This window comes from Mytilus trossulus, chromosome 12 (assembly GCF_036588685.1).
Source record: "Mytilus trossulus isolate FHL-02 chromosome 12, PNRI_Mtr1.1.1.hap1, whole genome shotgun sequence".
Classification (NCBI taxonomy): domain Eukaryota; kingdom Metazoa; phylum Mollusca; class Bivalvia; order Mytilida; family Mytilidae; genus Mytilus; species Mytilus trossulus.
In genome coordinates this window covers 37,879,571-37,897,686 of record NC_086384.1, presented here as the reverse complement: position 1 = coordinate 37,897,686, position 18,116 = coordinate 37,879,571, and the positions used below count along the sequence as shown (strand labels likewise).

Below are 18,116 nucleotides of genomic sequence, written 5' to 3'. Positions count from 1 at the left end.
CATTAATAGTTACTCCAGCAACATCAGGGTCATTTTTAATAGCTGCACTGAGTAGTTCCAAAACTAAAATAAATAGATAAGGAGACAGAGGATCCCCTTGACGAACCCCTCTTTTCAATGAAAAAAAATCTGAAATATATCCGTTGTTTAACACTGCACTAGAGGCATCACAGTAGCATGCCTTATTCCAACTTATAAATGTTTGGTCAAAGCCATAAAACTGCAACGCCTCTAGTATAAAAGACCATTCGACCGTGTCGAAAGCTTTTTCAAAATCGACTAAAAGTAAAAGTCCAGGAATGTCGTCTTCCTCCATCTTTTCCATTAGATCATAAATAAATCTAGTACATTCACCTATGTACCTACCTTTAAGAAATCCTTTTTGTGTTTGACTTATTATATTTACCAGCACCTTTTTTAGTCTATTTGCTAAACTTGCTGTAGCTATCTTATAGTCTACACACAAAAGTGTGATAGGTCGCCAGTTCTTTAAATAAAATTTTGACTTACCCTCCTTTGGTATACAAGTAATGAGTCCTTGTCTTTGTGTGATTGAGAACTTTCCATATTCTAAAGCCTCATTTAAACATCTTACCAGTGGTATCTTAATATCATTCCAAAAGAATTTATAGAATTCAACAGTAAATCCATCTATACCAGGTGATTTGGAATTCTTCATAAGTTTAAGAGAGGACAGACATTCCTGCATTGTTAAAAGTCCCTCACAGGAACCCACCTCTTCCTCATTCGGTTTTGTAATAAAAGGATTATCATGTTGAAGAAATGTGTCCCTGTGAGTTTCAAGTAACAATGGTTTACAACTAGTATATAATTTTTTATAAAACTGTTTTTGCTCATTTCTAATAGAACTAGGATCTGTTATCTCAGTCTCGTCCTCCAAAATAAGTTTGGGAATAATTTTTTCTGTGTAATGTTTTTTTTCCAAATTACAAAAATAGTTACTTCCCTTTTCCCCCTCTACTTGCCATCTTGCCTTAGCTCTTGTAATTATGCCTTTTACATTTTTTTCCCTCAATATTTTTAATTCTAGTTCCATCCCTTCCCTTTCTTGGTATACTGATGGCAAGTTATTCTCCAAAAGTTTTTCATCTAATAATGATATCTTATATAGTAAATCTTTTTCTTTTTTATTTTCTTCTTTTTTCTGGAAAGACGAAAAAGAGATAGCAGACCCACGGACTTTCATCTTAATCATATCCCATAAAAGCTGATAGCTTATATTAAACTGTTTATCCTCTGTCTCAATATCAATAGATGGAACAGACTCATATTCTTCAATGACAGTTTTGATGTCCCCTTTTACTTTCTCAATAAATTCAGTTTCCCTTAAAAGACTGTTATTAAAGAGGTATGGCCAATATGCCGAGGATTTTTTTCACAGAAGGGCCAATTTCAAAAAGTGCCAACAGAGCAAAATTTCCTATAAAAACCAAAAATAAAAATGCTTTTTGATCAATATCTCGATTTACATATAGTATGATATGTGTGATCAATAGTTAATTTAACCCTAAAAAAGGATGAAAGTCCAATATCCGGATTTTCGGGTGTTTTTATGTGAAAAAAACAGGGAATCCCCCAAGAAGGACATTTCAAACCAAAGAAAAGTTATGCTTTTTATGACTGTTGTTATTCATACTACTTTTTACTTCAAAAATGAAATTGGTTTAGTGTGTCTTTATAACATAAAAAACAACTTTTTAAAGAAAAAATTGTAACATCGATAAATTGTACCAATATAGCTTCTAAATAAAATCTATAATGATAAGAATCGCCGTAGCTCCACCAGTAGAGCATAGAACTACTACTAAATGACGGTTTTGAAGAAAGGGTTCGAACCTCCCTCAGAACTTTTGCATTTTTTGTGTTGTTTTATTAAATTTTAAAGTTTCTATCATATTTTTTTGTGTTGTTTGCTTGATTCATAGAGTCATTTTGGTTCATTTTGACTATTCAGTTAGTGTACTAGTAAATAATTTTACGTGTATCAAAGAAAAAACAATGTATCGCTTATTGTGTGCAATCATATGACTGTCCATACTCTTGAATTACTTTCTATTCATGTGTTTACGTTATTACATATATCCAAGGGACAACTGCCGTCAAACTGATGTAGGTGCCTGTACATAACCAATTACACGAGAATTAATTCTATAGAAATTAATACTACATGTTGCGGGTGTAATATACACATAACTTAAAATAAGGCCATTGTATACAATTTTCATAACAACAAAACACATTTCGTCGAAACCTTTTTTGAAATATGGTATTATATGTAACAAATGCAGTCAACAACAATTTTGTCGCCAAATCACAAACTGTAAAGATACTAGTACTGAAATTTTTACCACCGTCTATACACGGGTACATAACTCATCAGAAAAATAAAACAACATAACAGAACAAATCAATTACACTACAAATCGTGATTGTAGGTTAAACATCAAGAAGCTGTTGCATCTGTATCACAACGAAGGGTCGATTTGTTAAAATTACAGAAAAGGCAATACAACATGAAGTAGAAACACAGGGTGATCTATGACCAACTGATGTAAGATGTTCTCCGGTTAAAATATATACATGTACATGTATTTTCTCGTCTAATCTTATAGACGATAAAACCTTAAAAGACCAGGACAAATACTGTGTAACAGATATACATACATTGTATTCAGAATGAGAAAATCACGATTTGAATTAGTTCGATATTATTTGGCTCCTTGAGAAGTTACATGGTATGGCACCTTGCATAAAGGATGTTAATAATAAAATAAAATCAATATTAAAAAATCAATAGTCATGGCCTTGTTTTTGTAGGAATACCTGTTCAAGGTATGAAAATAAATGATGTGACGTATTTTTATGTATATAAATAGCATCAATCGGGCTATTTAAAACATGATTTTACCTATCTTATCGAATGAAACAAATTGCCGGTAAATTGGCTATACCTCAAAGTTTCCATGTACCCTTCCCTCTTATCTGACTAGAAAACTTTAAATTAATCGATACAGGAGAATGATCCGATCTATAACTTATTCCTATATCTGATGAAACTACAAATGCTTCTATATCTGATGTAATCATGAAGAAGTCCAAACGACTTTGTTTGTGATTTGGACCCCGCCATGAGTACCTATTATCAAAAGGGTGCTGCTGGCGCCATATATCTAATAGATCTAGTTCATGCATTACCTCATGAATCTTGGCTTTTGACTGGGGGTTGTTTTCACTTCTATAATGTAATGTGTCCATGTCATAGTCTTGAACAACATTCCAATCTCCCACTACTACAATTGACGAATTGCTGTAGCGGGATATTTTATGTTTTATGTTCTCAAAAAAGACTGGGTCATCATTATTCGGTCCATATATAGCTGCCAAAGTTATACGGTAGTCCTGAATGGTGATATCTAATATAATAAAATTACCCATCAGGCCTATAGTTTCATCATGAATCTTGAATTCGAAAGTATTTTTGAAAAGAATAGCTACCCCTCTACTTTTACTAGAATAAGAACTAAATTTCCCCACATATCCCCATTCATGAAGCCATTGTTTTTCTTTTTCAGATGTGCTATGGGTGTCTACTAATATAGTTATATCATATAAGTCCTTATATTTTGTAAATATATCAATTCTTTTAACTGTTTCTGATAAACCCCTGCAGTTTACGCTACCAATAGTTATATTCGACATAATATAATAAAGTGGTTAAAAATGAGTAGCATAAATAATATAAATATCTACAAGCACAATATATCAAAGCAGCATTAACAAAACATATACACATGCGTCTATAATACGTAAAAGTTGTTTCACAATGTTTCAATTTTTTACTTAAAGTTACCCCCACCCCCCAAAGACTTTTTGTCGAAAGCACCATGCTATGAATAGAATGAGCATTACTTTTGTGCTAAAGTAGAAACAAAAAAATATATCATAAAAGTTCTGTAAATCTCCAATTTTTTTTTCTCAATTTGCATGTTTTAAATTTTAAATTTGTGTATTCATTCATATCTTGTGGGGATGGCCGGACATGGGTTTTTTGGACTTGAATCAAAACAAAAATCAGACAAACTGTTAATTTCATCGAGTGTCTTGACATGATGGTTAACAAATTGTTCTGGTTGTTGTCTCTTTGACACATTCCCCATTTCCATTCTCAATTTTATTAAATTTCCGTTGATAAATTAGGAAATTCTACGGTACTAAGATTCCATCTCCGTCACACCTTTTGTGAATTTGGCCAATATTTATTCCCTTTTGGCCATGTAGCTCTTCGTATAGTATGTTCAGTTATCAAAACGCTTTCAAACGTTCGAGTTGACTGTTCCTTATGAAGTTAAATCCAAAAAAGCACTACGAGCACCCGAATAAAATGGTTTTTATTCTATTCATACAGAAAAAAATGAGAAAAAAAAAGAAAAAGAAACACAATGTTGAATTTTATGTTTATCCTAATTTGCTATGGAAACAAGTGAACCATTATTTTCACTTCCCTTTTTTAAGAAATTTGGAATCAAATGATTTGATAAAAATTAAAATCCTCCTCTCCCACCACAAATGAATTGTCAGTATTAAACTAGCTGGGTGGATAGGGGATTTCCTGATTCCCTCTTCGCTTTAATCCCCAATCTTCCACTTCCATCCTGGCTTCTCCAATTTCCCTCAAACTCACAATTCCCCCCAAACTCCCATTTCTTTCCACAAACTTCCATTTCTTTCCCCAAACTCCCAGACGAAAATTGGCCAAAACTAAATTTAAATACAGGCAAATTTGGGGAAAATACGAGTTTCCAGTCATTTGTTGTATCTCTGAATCATTAAACTATTGGGAGTTCGAATAAAACAACGTTTTGCAATTAATTTTACAAAAATGATTAAGACTGACGTTTAATTGCAAAATGCAACGGTATTTTTTTTTAATGAATGTCTGCTAGGCTAAGTGTAGTATGCCAGCTTTAGCTGGCACTTATGGTAGAAGCATCGTTTTGGAATAAAGAACGATAACTCTTTCTTCACGACCCATCTGAAAAGTTTCGTCACTCTCGTAAAATCTCGTACGATTTTTTTTTTAATGATCTCAACGGTGGAAAATTACAGCAAACACGAAAAATATGTTCTTCAACCTACTAAGAGCGTTGTCTTAAAAAACATAGGCAGTAACAGTAGCGCCTGTTCTCTCCAAGACTTCTCAATTAATGAGCAGGCAATTATTCAACCAGACTCAGCGGTACACCTGGGTATTAAACATAATACTAAATTTAAAAGACCATCACCTCTCACATAAATGAAAACATATCGAAAGCAAGAAGAAGTATGTATAGCCTGATGGGTGCTGGACTCCATGGCAAAAATGGACTTAACCCTACAATAAATCTTCATATATTTCATACATACGTTCTACCGGTGTTAACATACGGCTTAGAAATTCTCCTCCCAGATAAGAAACAACTAGATAATATAGAAGTATTTTATCGAAAATCATTAAAGCAAATTCTATCCATGCCAACAAATACAGCAGACGTTGCAATATATACACTTGCAAGAGTCACTCCTATTATTGGGACAATTCACAAATCAGCCATCAACACCTTCAATAAAATCTGCAGTATGGATACATCCGTGGAAAAAGACCTTGCGATAAGACAACTTGCATTAGTTGGATTTTCCTCTTCTAGCTGGTTTGGAAAGCTTCGAAATCTCCTTGCCATTTATAGTAGGGTGACCAGTATCGAAAAAGACGTCTAGTTAACGAGTTTAACTTAACGGATAACATACGGCTATATTTATATCCAAACGATTGGAAAATCATTATATTTTTTAATCATGAATGTCGTCGTATGCTGCCGTGGTCACGTTTTTCAAAATTTTGTGGTTTCTTAGGGTACCTACAAATACCTCATCATACAGACCATCTTCAACACGAAAAATTAAATTATTGCTTTCTGTGTTATTTGTTCAAATGATACTCATCATTTATTTATACATTTTTTGCCTTCAAACGTGTTGGTTGAGCGTTCCTGATGAATTTAAATCCAACAAATCACAATGAGCGCCCAAAATTAATTAAGTGTTGTTTCTATTTATTATATGAAAAAGAAAAAAAAACCATGTTGAATTTTATTTTTATCCTTATTTTCAATGAAAACAACCATTAATTTAGTTGAATTCAGAACCAAATAATTTGATAAAATAACCCCCCACCCCATCTTTCCTCAACAAATGAATATTGTCCGCATTGAACTAGATGGGAATATAAGGGAGTCCCTGATTCGCACTTCGCTACTCCCAAACTTCGACGTCCCTTCCTCCTTTTCCCCTCCCCCTCCCCATACTCCCATTTTTATTCCCGGAACTCCAAGACGAATAAGCTTTCATCATAATATTCCTACTTTTACTCCCGTCTTTCGCCGGTTCTTGCCTCTGACTCCTTTTTCCACAACCCCTTCTTCAACTCCAGATTACCTTGTTTGAAGTCCCTTATTCCAATGTTCCCTAACCGTTGTCCATATCTTCTAACTAGATTGTAGTATTACTGACTTCTTTTCATGAAATGTAAAAAATTAAAAGGCAGATTTGGGGAAAATACGAGTTTCCAGTCCAAAAATTATTATAATATTAATGCAATGACCAGTTTTATTGGATATATACATTATTGCGTATTAAAGGGTTTATCTTTGTTGAAGTGTTGCACATTTTGTCCTACAGGAACCTTTTGTACACGTTCTAATGTTTGTTCATTGTTAAAAGCCATATGATGACCTATAATTGTTCATATCTTTGTCTTTGGTCTCTATGAGAAGTTGCTACATTGACAATTATTCCATGTCACCTTGCAGGACATGTTTACACCACATAGGTTGCTTTGCTTTTTACTTTTAACATAATTTAAATGTAGGACAGCAAAAAGAATGTTCGACGAAGAGAGATTGCCTTACATCTATGTTTTATCAAGATATCTCAATAAAGATAATAAACATGAGTATGCATACTAGTATATCAAATTTAATCATAAAATAAATTTTCATTAAATGAATAAAGATATTTTGAAAAGTTTTCCTCGGTGTTATGAAAACTAAAATATTGCAGCCACAATGATGTAATTTCTTGGACCATACCATGAGCCGGTGATTGGATCTGCTACAAGGAATAGGATTGTATATGTGCGCCATGCTAAGTTCGGATCATACTCGGTTGGTAATCCATCAAAGCTATCCAAATGGACACCGTTTATGCCATATCCAGCATACTGCAGGTTCATTTCTCGACTATCTAGGCTGATAAGACATCTCGTTTTCCCATCAGGCATTATCTGTTTTTTTAAGAAGTCTCCTTTGCAAAGATATGCTTTTGGCGGAGGGATATTACTTCCGGCGTCTAGATATGGTTCCTCGGATGACACCTTAAACATATCATGAAAGTCAGTGTAGGCCAATTTTCCAAGCGCACTGAACATGCCAAAAGGAGGCATTTTAATGGGCTTTGGTTGCCCTTGCACACTGATTATCTTTGATGCGATTGAAGTTGGATTACGATCATGATACATAACATTAAATTGATAGATTTTACCCGGCTGTATAGCGTTCACATAATCATCTTGCAGGTTTATATCAAAAAGTTTCTGACCATCAAATGCTACTATGTGAAAGCGATTGTCAAAGTGCGATTTCGTAACAACTAAAAAAGTTCCTCTGAAAAATAAATATTAGATTATACAATTTTTTTATGTGGACCTTTAAAAAAAAGAAAGGAGTATCAACTATGATTTTTTTTTAATTTTAAGAAACAAACCTTCTCAAATTTATCCATGTGATGTCAAAGCGTGAACTGATGCTTATTCAAAACACCGATTTGAAAGATTATTTGCAGCTTTCCACTCTTTCATAAATTCAACACTAGAGCTTGTTGATATATAAACATAAGGAAATGTTATATGATTGTCAATGAGACAACTATACCCTCCATGGTTTAAATGACGAGCATGTATGCACATATATATATGAGCAATTTGTAAAAACGGAATATGGTCTACTAAGTTTGCTATATATATAGTGCCTACTGATTGTACTATAACCTATTGCTATTTAAGGACAAGAAATCACCTTAGGGGGAGGGTTGGGATCCCGCTAACATGTTTAACACCGCCACATTATTTATGTATGTGTCTGTCCTAAGTCAGGAGCCTGTAAATTCAATGGTTGTCGTTTGTTTATGTGTTACATATTTGTTTTTCGTTCATTTTTTTCATTTTTTTGACATAAATAAGGCCGTTAGTTTTCTCGTTTGAATTGTTTTACATTGTCTTATCGGGGCCTTTCATAGCTGACTATGCGGTATGGGCTTACGGTGACCTATAGTTGTTAATGTCTGTGTCATTTCTGTCTTTTGTGGATAGTTGTCTCATTGGCAATCATACCACATCTTCTTTTTCATATTAAACTACGTTTCTAGCTTGTTCTGCGAAAGTAAAGCGACATGGTCATAATAAACTAATATTATTGAATATAATAATTACATGTATGCGCATATCTACGTAGAAAGCCATGAAATTGTCCGACAATTTCATCGTTTCTAGATCGTTTAACTTCACTTCATTTTTTTCTCATAAACAGGACTCTGATCAATCTCGCGTTAGTGTCGAGCTTGAGATACATTCGACTGAACTCTGCCGATTTCGTACCGAGTAGCGGATTCTACCGAGGAGTGCCGAATGCTTGAGATATTGTGTCACGGAAGCGAGACATACTGATACTACAATCTGACTGGTGGAGATTTATTTCCCCGGTGGTATTATGACCCGACAATTGTTCGTTCAACGTTCACATTTAGGATTTTGTATAGTTTTATAATATTTGCTTTTTATCAATTATTCCGAGTCCTCATTGCGTTTTAATAATTCCACTTATGACCGGGTTGTTGGTCACCTCTGTCATGTTCATTAGTTTCGGGGGAAACTAGCGGTAGTTTAGATAAATTCCAAGTCGCTGGAAAGTTTACATATTTATTTCACATCCATATATTTCAAATATCAAAACATAACTGAATAACAACAAAAAACAAATATAAAATACAAATACAAAAGACTGATTGACATACGGAAAAGGAACCAATCAAATATCTTTTTATTAAATAATATTAATTCGCGTTTTGCCGAAAGCGGGGATAAAGGATTAAAAACATGCTTCGTATAAGTTTGTCAAGAATGGCTTTCGGCAGTTATCACTTAGTGTCAAATTATCTATATTCTTTGTTACAAAACCTTTTATCTTAAAGACGGATATAAATCTTTGATAATTAGTCTAAATGAAAGGATTATAGTTAAGTGTAAAATACAAGTAACTTTTGAATAGCGTAAAATACAATAAACTAATAAATTATTAAAACGCAATGAGGACTCGGAATAATTGATCAAAAGCAAATATTATAAAACTATACAAAATCCTAAATGTGAACGTTGAACGAACAATTGTCGGGTCATAGTATCAACAGCCCAGTAGTCAGAAATTCTGTGCTTTGCTGACATTAATTAGGGCCCCGCCTAAGGCGGGTCGCCCTATAGTGATCAGTCCGTCCGTCCGTCCGTCCGTCCGTCCGTAACACTTTTGTGTCCGCTCTATATCTTAAGAACCGTTTTGATTTCAAAGTTTATACTTGACATCCATTTGAACCAACACCAGAGGGTGTGTCATAATGTATGTACAACTTCCTAGGTCAAAGGTCAAGGTCAAAAACTTTAGTTTCAGTTGACAACGCTGTGTCCTGTGGTGAAGACCGTGTCCGCTCTATATCTTGAGAACCGTTATGATTTCAAAGTTTATACTTGACCTCCATTTGAACCAACACCAGAGGGTGTGTCATGATGTATGTACAACTTCCTAGGTCAAAGGTCAAGGTCAAAAACTTTAATTTCAGTTGACAACCCTGTGTCCTGTGGTGAAGACCGTGTCCGCTCTATATCTTGAGAACCGTTATGATTTCAAAGTTTATACTTGACATCCATTTGAACCAACACCAGAGGGTGTGTCATGATGTATGTACAACCTCCTAGGTCAAGGTCAAAAACTTTAGTTTCAGTTGACAACCCTGTGTCCTGTGGTGAAGACCGTGTCCGCTCTATATTTTGAAAACCGTTATGATTTCAAAGTTTATACTTGACATCCATTTTAACCACCACCAGAGGGCGTGTCATGATGTATGTACAACTTCCTAGGTCAAAGGTCAAGGTAAAACAAACTTTGGTTTCAGTTGACAACCCCGTGTCCTGTGGTGAAAATGGTGTACGCTCTATATCTTGAGAACCGTTATGATTTCAAAGTTTATACTTGACATCCATTTTAACCAACACCAGAGGGTGTGTCATGATGTATGTACAACTTCCTAGGTCTAAGGTCTGTCTGTCTGTTGGTCTGTCCATCGCTAACAAATTTGATCCACACTATATTTTGAGAGGACAGCTGTTATTATTTCATACTTTATACCTGACAAACATTTTCAACTTAATATATGTATTAAGTTAATAACCAACACCAAAGAATGTGTCATAATGTATGGTCAAAGGTCAGTCCGTTGGTCTGTCCATCCGTTCGTTGTTCTTGATAAATTGTGAACGCTCTACCTCTCGAGAACCGTTAATATTTCATAATTGACAAACATTTTCAACTTAACATATATATTAACCAACACCAGAGAATGTGTCATAATGTATGCATCCTAGGTCAAAGGTCAGTCCATTATTGACAGCGGGGCCCACAGAGATGGCTTCCATCTCAATGATATCTAGTTATCATTGATATGGTCCGTTATCCGGGGTTTTACGTATCCGCATTTCGGCACTACGTTTCTGCAATTTTGTAGTACTCTTTTCTGTCTCTTTTTTACATTGATTTTGTTAAAGGTTGTTTACGTTTCCGCAGTTTTATGTTTAATGTTTGCCGCTTCAGTTTGCCAGGTAAACAGTGGGCGTGGTTTTTTTTTGTTCTTCGGTAGTGTTTGGTTTTTAACGTACTTCAAACACTATAATATTTGGTTATTCTAGCATTAATATTCGTCTTTTACAATATGTCGATAATGCCTCTGTTTTCGTTTTTTATTGTAAATTGATTGATTTTTTGTTTGTTGCGTTTTTTTTTACACCAGTGACAAATATTCCACCTGAATTCAAATCAGTGTGAAGTGGATGTAAGCAATCATAACAACCTTGATGCCTTCAATAATGTCAAAACCCATACTGATAGGTCGTCTAGAAAAGGCTCGACATGAAAAAAAAGTGTGAAACAATTCAAACGAAAATTATACATAACAAAACATTTTACAAAAAATCAAATATGAAGAGAGACAAGAACCAGCAACACCCGCTTAACCACTGGAGACCAAATCACACAGAAACTATCAGCTGTATGTCACCGTTCGGCCTTCAAAAATAAGTACAGCCCATACCACATAGTCAGCTATAAAAGGCACTAAAATCACAAATGTAAACATCGTAAAACAAAATCATCCAGAAAATTGTCCAATATCTTCGCTTTATACCTAAGAAATCCATTATAAAATACAAATGAAGAAAAATACTTTAATAAAATAAAGTCTTATATATCATTTTTCGGAAAAGTAATGCACGAAAATGCGGTAACGTAAAACTGGATTTTTGCTTAAGTTGCGGAAACATAATACGCCCGATATGGTCATATTTATAAATGAACTGTGTACAAAACTTTTGAATATTTGAAATACTAAGCCGAATTTCGGTTATACCTCAGGTATGGATTAACTTATCTGTATTTTGCAAAACTTTTAGGAATTTTGGTACTCATTTCTCTTCAACTTCGGACTTTTTTACTTTTTGGGATTCGTGCGTCAATGATAAGTTTTTTGTAGAAGAAACGCGCGTCTGGCATTAATACAGAATTTAATCCTGGTATTTATGACTATTTTAATTATGTAGATAAAATTTATGGTCAGTCTGTTGTTCAAGTATTTTCAGATATCAATAATTTTGTCAAGTTTTCATAGAATTTAATGAGACATGGTTTACCTTTTTTTTAAATTGTTTTTTGGATGGAGAGTGGTCTCATTGGCACTCACACCACATCTTCCTATATCTATATAGAGTTGTTTTATTTTCAAAATACAGTAGTATGTTTTTCACTGTATGCTTTTAACTTGCTATATTGAACTCCTATTTCAGATAATTTTTGTCATTTGTATTTTTTTAAGTGACAATATAATATTGTATCAAATGATTTAGCAATATTACTTACACTTCCGCCATCCTACTTGTGGTTTATTTTATACAAAATATATATTTTAGCGAGGATATATAATACACTAATTGTATTTAATGTCTCTGATTGTAGTATGATATTTTTTTACAAGAAGTTTAAATGACTCTGCATATATTTCAGAAGAAACATACTGTTGATCGAACCCTTGTTTATCTTTGGTTTTCATATACACATGTATATATATATCTAGAAAGTAAAAAATTAATAATTAAAAATTATAATTGAGAAACAAGAAATGTTTAATTTTTCCGGATTTGGCTATATAGCTGTCAAACTTTTATATGATCAACGAAAAAAAGTAAGGCACAATGGATATGGAAGCTGGGTTATGCAAATGACCCTAGGTCAATATGAATACGTAATCTAAAAATCCATTTACAATGATTCAACAGAAATTTAAGAACCGTCAATAATTCAATTCTACACTTTCATTCGAATAAAACGAAATTTGTAATTTGTATTATAACTCTTTGGGACAGCAACTATATAACGTTAGGCGTTCGTTCGAGCTATCCGGTAAGGTGTGACCGAGGCTTTACGTACGCGAACTTCTTAAACCCCGCCCAGTTAAGTGAAATAAATCTAGTAATAGGCATGACATCTTGAGATCATTATAGGGTCGGTGGCGTCAGTACCATATTTCAAACTCTTCAGATTCTATGACTTTTTTTAAAATATAATTATAGACAAATCAACACAGACTATCCAATATCTGCCATAAGAACTAATCTTCAAATAAGAATACGCTTATGCATGGTTTTTTTTCTTCGGGAAAAGACTTATAAAGAGACGGTTTTTCGATGGACAGAACACCCTACCGTGTATTTAATGTTAGTACATTTATTTCTTGTCGTATGATACATAATTATGCCTTATTTGACCTCCAATTTTAAAACTGACTGATCATTATACAATTACATTTTCAAAATTGCAAAGATTTAATAGAAAACCCTGCCATGTCGATCCAATCAAAAAGATTTAAATTCTGACGTTTTTAACATTTAACTAATAATTATTTTTCTAAATCATAGTAATTATGACTTTTTGTTTGCAAGTTTTTTATACAGTGATTTGATTCTTATTTGCTTACCTTTTTTTTAAATTTTAGAAGCTCATTTGAATGTAGAAAAAAGACATCATGCACTGCTATTTAATTGAGAAAAAAATTAACTGAGAACCTGAAATTCCGTCTTCAAGTGCCAGTACATACATGCATTTTTCTTTTGTATTCCGCGGTAAATCAATTACTTTCATTTTGAAAGAAAATCTTTCGTCTTGTTCAACAGATTGTAAACCACTACACGAAGTTACGAAAGATAAAAATATGATTTAAAGGGGAAAATAGTAGTCAGAATAAAAAACTTTAAAAAAATATGAAGATTCAAGCAATTTACTTTAAGTTTTAAAAAATCTGTCTTATTTGTTTATTTATGAATATTTACATTAAAAAATCAAAAGAAATATTAATCCCATCCATCACAAAGAATACAAGAGGGTCTCAATGGGGTTTACAGAAAAGAGAATGATGGACAAACGATGTAAAGATTAGAGAAAAATACCACAACACATATACCAGGTTAGGTCCTTTAAATCTAGCATGCCAAGTCTGGATTTTTTAAATACGAAAAACACTACACTTAAATCTAAACGTTCAGCAAAATGAACCCCTAGTTAGGCTAGCATACATACAACGGTCGAACATTGGGGCTCACGGAGAGGTCAATATAGAATTAAACACATTTTTCTATAGTTTATCATTGATAAACATAGGCCGACAGGTTAACAAACTGAATAAAAGTTCGAGATATTAATAAAAACGGCTTCCTTGTCTATCAAAGTATAAACCCAGAATAAGTCCTAATGACAAATCACATTCAAGTATTCATAGAATTGCAATTTATAAAATGTCTTTAAAAGCTTGCAGCTGCTACTCAGACTTTATAAAACGTCACCTGTGTCTGAGCAGAAACCATGGGTATGTCAAAGAATGTATCGTTCTTTTTCTAAAAAAAAGTTCATCGGAAGGTACCAAGACTGTGTTGATAAATATTCCGTATCAACTTCTCAAATAATTCACCATGGTCTTGAATAATATATTCTTGGTACTATAGTTGTTGTTTATTGTTATTTATTTATTTATTTGTCTTTATGAATATTACTTTTACTGTTTAGTCTGTTTTTGTTGATATCCGTTTGACGTGGCTCTGTACTAATACATCCTGCCATTGTGTAATTGTTCTAATGTAAAAGTTTTGTCTTCTTGTGTTTTATTTTTCAAATGTGCTTTGTAATTAATATGCCTTTTTGTGTTTCTTTGTTACAAATGACGCAGTTCTGTACTATTACACCCGTCATTGTTTTATTGTTATATTGTAATGTTTTTGAATTCTTGTTTTTCATTTTTGCTTATGTGCATTTCTGTATGCCTTTTTTGTGTACTTTGGTACACATTTGTTTGTTCTTATGATGACAGTATTGACTACTGAACCCCTATTTTATTTTACATGTGTACCCATTTTGTCTCTTTGTTTTGTTTACCATAATTGTCAATATAATGGAATTGCGCGAGACTGTAATATAAATAAGAGGTTCAGCTTGTTATACAACCAGGTTTAATCTACCGTTTTCAGCTAAGGGAAGTGCATGAACTAAGTCAGGAATATGACAGTTGTTTTTTATTCGTTTGATGTGTTTTGAATTTTCCTGGGAGTTCAGTATTTTTGTGATTTTATTTTTTACACATAAATTGTGTTATTATATTAATGAAAATATGTAACTTATGTTTTATCAATACATATTTGTTTTTTCAAATGTAAAGCATTAATATAGAAAACAAAATTAAAATATTAAAATTGAATGCCTGTTGTAATTTGGTGCTGCAAATTGGAAGTCGCAGTAATACGAGAACGCGACGGCACATTTGATAAAAAAAACCGTTTACATATTATTTTTTTTGAAATCATAATACTATTTCTATGTCTTTTTTGATATATGCGATTGCCCCTACATACCCTCATTCAAATCAATGAAATGTTTATAATGATATTTACATATTTTTATATAAAAAAATCTTGTAGTAATTTCTTTGTTACGAAAAATATACACTCTTTATTTGGTTCAATTGGTGGAAACATAGATAAAAGTCGAAATTAAGAAAAAAATTATGTTCGTTCTTTAAAATACAAGTCCTTAGATAACATTTATAAACTGTTATGCACTTAATATATGAACACATTTGTATAAAAAAAATCCGTTATGTATTGATGACAGAGCACTGATGTTCGGTAATGAGTTTTCAGATTGAGTCTGGCAACATGCACCTCTTTTTCTCTCAAATTTGTTGTTATTTTGCCTAATTTATAGATCATTGTTTATATTAATTCTCCAGTTATTGCCTTATGTTTGAATCTTTTTATTCTTTTATTTTTTATTTTTCCATACCCTCAATAATTAAAGATGAAAACAACCTTGTCTACACCTGATGGTAATACAGTGACCAGACTAGATGTCCATTCGCACAGTATAATTTACATAACAGGATGTGTAACAACAAAGAGTATAATAAGTTTTGTGTCCTTATTTCATATTATTTACACTTAAAACAACATATTCGAATTTTATGCACTGCTTATTAGGAACAACTAATTAATCTGTAAACCTACGTTTCTAGCCTTTGGTACGAAAGTAAAATACAATTTGACATTAGCTTTATATATATGTATATATATGTGTCACGATATCACAGTAGCATGGGTTCGAATCCCGACCAGGGAAGAACAAACAGATCTAACATTGTTGAGTTGTATATATATATATATATTTAAATTTATATTAAGATCCATTTTGTTACATCTTGTGATCAATTTTATTTGGCAATCTCCAATGGCAGTCAGCAGGGTTAAAGAACATCAGTTGTTCAACCTGTTAGTCAAATGCGTTTGTTTAAATATACTTTTTCACCTTTTTGGTCTTCAGGAAAATGTTGTTTGTGCTGTTTTTAGACCTTTCTACAACGAAATTTGTTTAACATGCACACGTGTAAAAATTGCGGTTTTTATCCAACGCAATCATAGGTTTGAACGTAGTTATGAATTTAGACTCGTATATATATAAACAGCGAACAAAGTTTTATGACTATTTTCAATTTCGCTTAAGACAACTTCATCATTTGCATATGACAGTTATAGATTTCAATGTTTTTTCATTATTTTCTTTGAAACATAAATCATGTTCGATGACTTTCGCGTTTCTCCATCTTGTAAAATTTCACTCCCCTTTGTGTCACTAACAAGAGCAATCTTCATTTATGATACAGGTTTTGTTGTAAAAGATATATGTTTTAATTTCTTTTCTTTTCAATGTCTACTATGATACAGGATTTTGATTGTGGTTGTTTGCTCTTAATGCTTTTAAATTATTCTACGTATAAACCCCATACAATACACCAATAAGCTGATATTTATAGATTATCGTTGATTATCTCAACGAGATTGATTTACTCGCTTGAGCTGGTACGTAGCTCAAAGTACGTTGAATTTATTGAACGAGGAATACTGCTTTCTTAATAGTTGCTAAGACAGGGCTGTGAGTCCATCAAATTAAGGTCACCACTTAAGAAATTTTACGGTCGCCTTCATGCGCTGACTGGCCATTACGCCAAATGTGTGTCAGAAATCATATTTGATATTCTTCCTCAGTCATAATACCCTTCCATCATTACCGAACTGAACAAAGAATAACACGACGGGTGCCGTATACGGTGCAAGAAAGACTCATCTTCCGAAGATTTCACTCCCGGTTTTAAGTGGTGTTCGTGTTGTTTCTTAATTATTATTTATAACTGTTGATGTAAATGTCCTTTGGTTTTTTTAGTCTTTGTTTACTCCTTGGTTTTGATTGTTATTGTCTTTGTACGTAATACGCGCGTTTCGTGCAAAAAAAGGTCAAAAAGTTCAAAAGGTACAAAGAAAAGGAGCATTGCAAAACCAAAACTCCGAATTATTATGCCAACTTTAGCTAAAGTATTTGTATTGTGTAGGAATATCTTCATACTCTTCGTATTTCGAAAAGTTCTAAGTTTTGTAAGAAGTTAATTCATAATGATTAGATATAAAAAGATGTGGAATGAGTGACAATGAAACAACACTCCATTCAAGTCATTATAAACATGTGACAGCTATTTCACGGGCAAAACAAATATATATAATTGAAAAATATATGGTCATACACCTCTTTTTAACAGCGGTATACTACTGTTTCCTTTATTCATACTCACCCACAATGTGAATCACGTACTGCCTACTCTGTCTGAGCACCTTGAATTATCCACAAATTTTGATTTGGGGGGGGGGGGTCTCGTTGTTCAGTCTTTTTTTCCTATGTTGTGTTTTATAAACTGTTTTATTTTGATCGTTTATCATGTTTTGCCATGACAATGTCAACATAAGACTCACCAGTGACACTCAGATCAAAATAGTTATAAAGCCAAACAAGGACATAGTTGAAGAGCATTGCGGACCCAAAATTAAAAAGTTGTGCTAAATACGGCTAAGATAAAAGATTGACGAAAGATACTAAAGGGACAGTCAAACTCATAAATCTAAAATAAACTGACCACGCCATGGCTAAAAATGAAAAAGACAAACAAACAAACAATAGTACACATGACACAACATGGAACACTAACGAATAAATAACTAGAACCCCACCACACACTAGGGGTGATCTTACGTGCTTCGGAAGGGTAAGCAGATCCTGCTCCACATGTTACACCCTTCGTATTGCTTATGTGATAACAAATCCGGTTAA

General features: G+C 33.1%; 1 protein-coding gene across 2 annotated transcripts; it reads right to left on the bottom strand.

The window, feature by feature from the left end:
- Positions 1-6,353: 6,353 nt before the first annotated feature.
- LOC134693307 (uncharacterized) lies at positions 6,354-12,327 on the bottom strand. Of its 2 annotated transcripts, XM_063554063.1 has the most exons (3): positions 12,285-12,327; positions 7,146-7,718; positions 6,354-6,569 (listed from the first exon to the last, which is right to left on the bottom strand). In XM_063554063.1, coding segments are annotated over exons 1-3 (585 nt in total). In that variant the 5' UTR covers positions 12,296-12,327; the 3' UTR covers positions 6,354-6,568. The 2 variants fall into 2 exon arrangements, with proteins under 2 accessions (XP_063410133.1, XP_063410132.1); XM_063554062.1 differs by lacking the exon at positions 6,354-6,569 and having other exon boundaries at positions 6,621-7,718.
- Positions 12,328-18,116: the final 5,789 nt, after the last annotated feature.